Source organism: Papaver somniferum, chromosome 7 (assembly GCF_003573695.1).
Source record: "Papaver somniferum cultivar HN1 chromosome 7, ASM357369v1, whole genome shotgun sequence".
Taxonomy (NCBI): Eukaryota; Viridiplantae; Streptophyta; class Magnoliopsida; order Ranunculales; family Papaveraceae; genus Papaver; species Papaver somniferum.
The window spans coordinates 265,150,378-265,158,919 of NC_039364.1; the positions used below are offsets into that span (position 1 = coordinate 265,150,378).

Below are 8,542 nucleotides of genomic sequence, written 5' to 3' on the forward strand. Positions count from 1 at the left end.
TTTGTGTCAAGAAAAATAAAATATATAATTGTTGTTTTACTTATAATTAACCTTTTCAAAACATTAATGGTAATATATTTTCTTATTAGAAAGTTTATTGTACTCTAATTAATTATTTATTATAGGCTAAAATTAAAAAAATTTCAGTGTAATTTAAATATAAAATAATACTATCACTTACGATATGCGATGTTGGAAAGGAAAGGATATTGTATTTAATACCGTTCATTTGAAAATTTAAACTTAAAAAAGAAAATTCAAAATAGTGCCATGTCCGGCCCGATCTGGCCTGCTCGTATAAAAAGCGGGCTTTGGGCGGTCTTTGTTATCTACTTGTGCCCGGCCTGTCTGGCCTGAATTTGTTTACGGGCTCACAAATATTAAGCCTGGCCTGCCTGGCCTGTCTTAGTTTTTGGGTCGGGCGGCCCGGCCTGCCCGAATTTACACCCCTAATTATTGGTAGTGAAAAATACTAGAACCCCCTACTATATGGGTTCAAACATATAGAAGCCCCACAAAATGGATCCTCCACCCTCAACTCCACATTTTCATAAAATGATATTACTAGGCCCGAAAAATCAAATTATCTTTAGATCAGGCCCATAATTAATTATTCTGAACTTTAATAATGGCAACATTTCCCTTTAGTATTTATACAAGGGAATCCCAGAAGCTTCTTTTCATTTCTCTATTCTCTTTCTCTTTCATCTTTATCTCTCTCTCTGTTGTAGAACAATGGTTTCTAGGGTTCCTGAGATTCATTTTCGACTGCATCAAATCTTCTTCGTCTTCATCAAATCTTCGACTGCAACAACAACGATTGATTGCGTCTTCTCCTTTTATGCCTCTGTAGTTTCATTTATGTCAAAGATCGATTGAATCTGATCAAAAGATAGATCTTACGGAAGATGCAGATGATTTGTTTAGTCTGATAATTAACCAAAGAAATCGAAGAGAAACATCAGGAAAAACGAATTGAAAGGTAAGTTAATCTTCCTTTAAAGCTTTCATTAATCGATTTCGAGTTGAAATCAAATTTCTCGTGGTTTGATTTTAATGATTTTGAAAAAAAAATGAAAATTAATCTCGATTTCATTATCTGATCCTTAATTAGAGTTTAGATCCTTAATCATGGGAAAGATGAGCATGATTTTGCGTATAAGTATCATCTTCTCTTAAGGATTTTAGGGTTTTCAGAACCTATATCTTCATTTTTTTTTTTAATTAACCTATCCTAATTGAAATCGAAGCATAGATCTACAATTTTCTACTCACTCTGGTTGTTTTGATTTAGATTTTTTGAAAAAACTTGAACAAAAAATCCATATCTATTCGTCGTAAATCTTAATTTGTAGCTACGATCTAAAATAATGTTTTGAGATTCAGTATCAAAGAATCATTGTCTCTGTTACCCATAGATTTGATTTGATTTTTCATCCACTCATATGAACTGGTCTGGTGATGTTGGTGGTGCAGGTAGGGGTTCTTTAGGAGGATGAGGAGGCACTGGTGATATCAGAATTGATAAATTGAATGAGAACTGCTTCATTGGTTAGTTTGTTTATCCAAGTGGCTATAGATGAAACAACAGAAAACACTCTTGAATCACAAAAGAGTTTGATTGCTCAATTGTTGTACTTTTCTGAGAAATTAGAAAGCTCTGATTTATCCTTATCACCAGGCTCATATGTGTTGACATATATGAAAGAAAGCAGTGCTGAGAAGTAGAAGTCAACTGATAAAGATGATTATAGGTACTTCATTTCAGATGCCATGCTGCTAATGTTTTGCTCTTGAGGTAAATTTTTTGGTTGTTTCTCACTGGTTGTGTCTTAGTTATTTGGTTGTTAGGTACTTCATTTTCCGATGTCATGCTGCAAATGTTTTGGTTACTCTGCAAATGTTGGAAGTATGTTTAATCTGTTTTTTACGTGGTCCTAGGTCTGTTTTGGTTACTCTGCAAATTTTGGTCATCATTGTAACTAATTTTGTTGTTTGATATACAAAGTTGTCCTCGTTAAGCATTTGATTCTCTGAAATTTAAGTATAATTTGTACAACTGACCCAATTTGATAAATTTCATCTAACATGCTTATCTGTTATATTTATGTAGCTGCTCTGAGATAGGAGATCACAGATGAAACAAATAAAGGGACATGACGCTCCAAATCTATCTCTACCGATCCAATTCATCTCAGTATCTATTCTCCCAATGGTAAGATGGCTTTAAAAAACACCGAAGTGTAACTGCGGCTTACACATGCCATATGCATGTGTAACTTCCTATTACATATGCTTATGACATATGTAACTGCGAATTACACATGATATATGAATGTGTAACTGCCGATTACATGTAGTACAGTTTTCTTGTGTATGAACTTTTACCAGGTTTCCCACTTCACAGTGTAAGGCTTTTTTACCAGCATAGTATTGGTAGACTATGGATGTGTAACTAGTAGTTACACATGCTAATTAGATGTGTAACTTCTAGTTACACAAGCTAAATTGATGTGTATATATTAGTTACACATGCAAAATAGATGTGTAACTATGCTAATTTGATGGGATATGCATATGTAACCTAATATGAAACTTCTATCCGTTATTAGTTGATTGAAATAGCATAAAATTTCATGTTTGAGCTTATGTTGGTTGGATAAGTAGTAGCTTTTAGAGTCTCTAGTTTACATGGGTTATTTTCATAGTGTTGTAATGCTTAGTTTTTTTTCTTTGTCACTGGTCTTGCTGAGCTTGTATTTCAGTAGTTATATGGATGTGTAACTAGTAGTTACACAAGCTATATGGATGCGTAACTGCTAGTTACACATGCTGTAAAACCACATATATTACTCAAGAAAACTTGAAAGATGGAGTTTATGTTTCTTCCACTTGCTAGATGGTTTTATCCTTTGTTCAGTCCCATAGCTTCGTGCAACTACATTCTTTTGGAAGTTTGTTATGTCGTATTCTGCGAAACTTGTATGACATGAAATGAGAAAATATAACTATTACATATTATGCATTAGACGAGCAAAAATGATATCATGTGGTTGCATAGGATATTTCAGTTTAATGATTTTATTATGTTTAATGTTTCAGCAGTTTCTAATGCAGAAAAGCGACTCTGGAGCATAGTCAAGTCCAGATCATTAGACTCCAATGCTTAATGAGAAGGAGAAAGCTAAAGCTGAGATACATCATATGTTGTAAGTGTCATTTATCTTATTTATTGAGCAACTCTATGTGATATCCCTGTTTCTAGCGCTGATGAAGATAATTTATATGCTCTGAGTACACAAGCATATGGATGTGTAATAATGATGCATTATCTCCAGATTACAGAATGGTAGGATATACTGATTATTAGACTAATTAGATACATGTGTAACTCTTAGTTACACAAGTGAGATGCATGTGTAACTATTAGTTACACATGCTAATTAGATGTGTAGCTACCAGTTACACATGCAAATTAGATATGTAGTTTCTAATTACACTTGCTAATTGATGGGATATAAAGGTTATGAAGGTGTAACTCTCATTATACCAGTCAGACGCATGTGTAACTCCTAGTTACACTAATGATACAATGTGTAACTCCAAGTTACACTAGTCATATGAATGTGTAACTCCTAATTCCTCTACTTGTAGTTGTTCTATAATATTATTTCATTCTTTTTGTTCATCCAATCTAATTTCATGGATGTTTATTTTGTTACAGATATGGAAGCATTTTGTAATGAGGAAGACAAGAAAGGAAGGAACAATCTCAATTAGAGGATTTTGTGGCTCATTTCTAAGATTTCGTCTTACATATTTAGTGTTTAAAGTCGTTTATTGAATTCAATAACAGCCAATTAATAGATAAACAAAAAAATTATTATAAATGAATATTAAAGCAATACATATTTTTTTTGTATATTTTTTTTCGTGATGTGTAACTGTGTCATATGCATGTGTAACTAGTGGATACACATGTCATATGCGTGTGTAACTTCTTATTACACATGCCATGTGTAACTTTGGGATACACATGCCATATGCATGTGTAACTTCTAGTTACACACTTTTGAATACATAATAACTTTTATGCATGTGTAACTTCCGGATACACTTGCAATATGCATGTGGTCGGAGGTGGTGGTGGTGGTGGTCGGTGGCGGGGGTAGTTGGTCGGTGGTGGTTGTCAGCGGTGGTCGAAGGTGGTCGGTGGCGGTGGTGGTCAGAGGTGGTTGGTGGTGGCGGTGGTCGGAGGCAGTGGTGGTCAGAGGTGGTTGGTGGCGGTGGTGGTCGGAGGTAATTGGTGGTGGTAGGAGGGGGTGGTGGTCGTAGGTGGTTGGTGACGGTGGTTGTCGGAGGTGGTTGGCGGTGGCTGTGGTGGTCGGAGGTGGTGGGAATATCATCAAACTATATTTTAACAATTTTGGGCCTAAATTTAAATTTTATTTAATAACTCGGGGCCTAGATTTAAAAGGGTACGAATGTCCTTTAATAATTCGGGGTCTAGATTTAAATTTTTTTTAATTAAGGGCCTCATATTATGGTTTATCCATGTGTCGGGCCTGAGCCTAATTTTCACTTATTGGTATCTAGTTAGGGCAAAAGATGAAGCCTATAACCGTTACCTTAATCTGCAGACACAATATAGAGATCTATCCAACGATGTATCTTCATGGAGTATAAATCGTCAGCTTTGGAGATTACAGAATGAAATATCATGGGCAAGGGTTAGATGGAAATCCATTCAGGTACCACCATTTGAAGAACAATTCGTTATTTCGAAAAAGGAGGAAGAGATTTTCATTGTATATTCGGTACCTAAATTGAGTCAAGACTCTTCAACAGTGAAAGAAGGTAGGGTTACAGAGGCCACAAATTCTGAAGAGATAGTTGTAGCTGAAGAATTGATTGCTGATTCTGATGAGTTGACTCCGATTGAAGAAAAAGAAGCTTCAACCACTGCTGTAGTCAAATCAATTCCTTCCCCTGTCATTAAAGTGGGTGATTCTTCAGATGTGGATGACATCGATGAATCTCTCGAGGTGGACTTCATTTCCCATTTTTCTTTGTTGAAGAAAAAAATGCAGATACACTTGATGGTTTGAGTTTACAACTTGAACATGTGGAATGTTTGAACGATTTTTTCTTTCTCCACAACAAAATTCTAGGTATGGCTTGTTTTCACTTCCAAATTGATGATTCTCGGTTCTTATTCGATAGAGGTAAACGTACCGGTAAATTGATATTTCAGTTTCTTCTTAGCTTTGGGTATAAATCAGATTTTTCATCTATGCAATCAGTTCATCTCTTATGTGTTAATGATGCTGTAGTTTATGATGAGAGGCAGCTGTTTGTTAAAATGCCAGATAGAAATAACATTTTACACTTGTTTTTAGATGGATGTTTACACATAGGGAGGCACAGGAATTGTTTCTTCATACATGGAGCAGTGACAAGTCACATAAAAACGTATTTGATCGTGGAAAAGGAATTGAAATTCATCAGGGGTTTTCTCATTTTGTGGATGATTTTAAATTCTGTTTTCTGAATTCCTTGCTTCTTGGAATTGTCTATGATGTTGAACTTGCTGGTGAATGGTATTTGGTTGCTGATTTGTCAAATAGAACTGGATTTTTGTTTCTTTTGTTGGCTAGAATATTTCATATTGGGAGAGCTTGTCAGTTGCTAGTTCAAATGCTTGAGATGACGGACGACGCTATTCTGGTTTTGCAGCTAGAATGTGATTTTCTTCTTGATATTAAAGTTGGCGTTGATACTAATACTTCTTGTGAGCTGGTTCTTGTTGGGCCAATTATAATGGATAATTACACATCTGAAGTTGTTTATCAGCTTATTTCAAAACAAGGGTACGAATTCATTACACATAATGAATTTTTGTTCAAGGTCATGAGTGGCTTATACATGCAGAAGAGAGCAGGAAGAGATTTTTTTTTGTATTATGGTTGTTTTGCAGTTTGCAATCTCAAAGTTCAACGTGTACAGCCAAACCCATTCAGTACTTCGACGGCCTTCGCACATGATTTTTATCAAATGCACCCTTTTCACCTTATGTGCTTACCGTGTTTCGTCGCGAGTGATGGAGTTTACATACCAGCAGATAAGTTAACTTCCCAACTTCCCCAAGTATTGAATTCCGCAGGTGATCTTGAATATTATTGTTGTATCCCATTATGGATCTTGAATGGGGAAGAAGACAATATCCTCTTGTCTATTTTGCAAATGTTTTTCATGAGGAAATACTCATAGTTGTTATTGATAGACAAGGTGATCAACTCCAGATTTTTGTGAAGAAGATTAACATTCTTGCAGTGCTTATATTCCCAGTTCACGCCATTGCTACAACTCAAATTTATCTTTCAAGAATCAGGTTCTTTTTGCCCTTTCCCCTGCTTCTAAATGCAGTCTCTGGAAGTTTTTTCATTCTTGAGAAAGTTGTGCAGAAGAATTTACATTCCACTTTGATTTGTTTGCACACATTTTACTGGGATATACTTCTTACTTCATGCTGCCATCAATTGCTGGAGGTTGGCGCTGGTATACATGAACATGAAGAGGTCTTCCTCCCTGTGATTCAACTTCTCAATGTCTTATTGAGAATTGAGTTCTTACGGTGGAAATATAAATTGTTTTCAACTGGTTGGTGGAGTATTATGTTCTGTGACACTAGGATTCGTCATCAAATTTCTACAAACTTTATAGCCAAGCTCATCTGTGTACTGCTGGAAAGGATTAATCAGTTTGAATCTGCTATTGGATATGCAACTATATCATCTTTCCAGCAACTTTCTGCTCTCACATTTCTTGTAATGCCCACTGGTGTCATGAAGTTGTATACAGAAGTGTTTGAGCTGCTAACGGTTGAATTGGGGCTTACCACCAAGTATTTTACTTCTGATCAGTTTCTGGCAGACCTGTGTGATAACTTGGTTGGGAGTTTAGTGTGGCAACAGAATTATGGTAATGCTGATATTCTCTTGCAGTTTCTACTTGACTTACATAATGCTTCACACGAGTCCTACAACACTATTCAAGCTCTTCTTAGCCAACCAGGTACTAATGCAATTCAATATCATCCTCGTGATGTTTCTTTCACTTTTATATATTTTCTAGCATGCTACCATCGCTTGTTGGGAGTTTGTAGAGAGTCAACATACTTGGACAGGAGTACGGGTGTCGGTCAGGCTAATGATATTTGTTACTGATTATTTCCAAGGAATTTACATATCAATTGGTGCTTAAATTATCAGTGCCCAAAATTGTTAGAACTCAATGGTGTTATTGGGAAATTAGTCCTTGTCAGCGTCCTAAGTTGCTTACATCTGAAGTCTTTTGGAAAATGATACTACAAGAGAGAGTTAAGTTGACAGTTGAGCACTTAGGTTGGAGTTGTATGAACATATATTTTTATGTTAGGAATTTTCCTTCTGGATGTAGCCAAGTTAAGGCTCCTTTGTGCTCAACCGGGAAGAATCTGGACTCGACATATTCTCCTATAAAGATGATGGAAATCCCATTTTCGCTTACTGTGATTCCACATGGGTTGAATATAGAAAAAATGGTTGGAATTAAAGTCTTGCTCTTGGTAACTAAGATTCTACACAAGTTGGTGAGAGTAGAATACTTAAGGTGGAAATTCATAAGGGGCTCATTTTGCACTTTCCATTACCTACACCTGTGATTTATGGAGCTATTAGTGTTGCCAAGACAGTTAAAATGGTGAATCCAAATTCTGTTATGATTGTTTTGCGGACTTCAGCTCATATTCAACATGAGTATCTTTACTACCACCACCTGTGGTTTATGGGGTTTCAACCAGTGCAGCGTTATTTCAAACTAGAGTTTGATGGCGGGATAATGGCATTTCCATTCAGGCTCATAGTGGTTCACAATCCAAAGGTATTCCTAACAATACATCAAGCTGCAAGTAAGATGCACGGTAGTACTGTTTACCTTAGGAAAATGTCAAAAATGTCAGGTCCACTGGTTGATTTTGCGGAGAACACATGCATTGCATTCTGCAAGGAAGGAGACAGTTGGTTATTGGGCCTGGTTTTGGAAGAGTGTACGAGCCTCACATGTGTATTCATTGGCATTTTGTTACTGTGCTTCTCATGTGTATTCCAGAGGGCTACGACGACCACAAGTGGAGGGGAATCTATCGACTACAGACACAATTGGTGCTTCTCCAGGTACAACAGACGCGATCTCCTCAACTTTTAGTGTTTCACTCAACTTCCATCCTTGAGGACAAGGATGTTTTCAAGGGGAGTGGAATGTCACAGTGTAGAATGTAGGGGCTGCCAGGATGTGTGTCATTAGTAGATATTTAGGAGTTCCCATATAATACTACGTGTTTGTCTTTAGTAATATTCAGTCAGGTGTAATGGTTGGTTTAGATTAGCCCAGCTGGAGTGTTACTAGCCGTTGGATATCGAGAGAGTGACCTAGTTTATATAATCAGTGTCTGTAATGAAACTTTTATCCAATTTATGAAAATACATTTTCTGATCGTTAATTC

At 36.3% G+C, this 8,542-nt stretch overlaps 1 protein-coding gene and 1 long non-coding RNA gene across 2 annotated transcripts; both read left to right on the top strand.

Moving 5' to 3' along the window:
- The first annotated feature begins 935 nt into the window (after nucleotides 1-935).
- LOC113300454 lies at nucleotides 936-1,745 on the top strand. The gene is made up of 3 exons (XR_003335804.1): nucleotides 936-982; nucleotides 1,477-1,551; nucleotides 1,682-1,745. It is a non-coding gene; the product is annotated as an uncharacterized LOC113300454 (long non-coding RNA).
- Nucleotides 1,746-4,643: 2,898 nt separating this feature from the next.
- LOC113300329 lies at nucleotides 4,644-8,542 on the top strand. The gene is made up of 2 exons (XM_026549550.1): nucleotides 4,644-5,171; nucleotides 5,400-8,542. Exon 2 carries the CDS (start codon nucleotides 6,195-6,197, stop codon nucleotides 7,224-7,226), a length of 1,032 nt encoding a protein of 343 aa, XP_026405335.1. The 5' UTR covers nucleotides 4,644-5,171; nucleotides 5,400-6,194; the 3' UTR covers nucleotides 7,227-8,542.

Bases quoted from the DNA above. Each gene is read 5' to 3' on its own strand.
- LOC113300329 (XM_026549550.1), top strand. From the start codon at position 6,195: ATGGATCTTGAATGGGGAAGAAGACAATATCCTCTTGTCTATTTTGCA.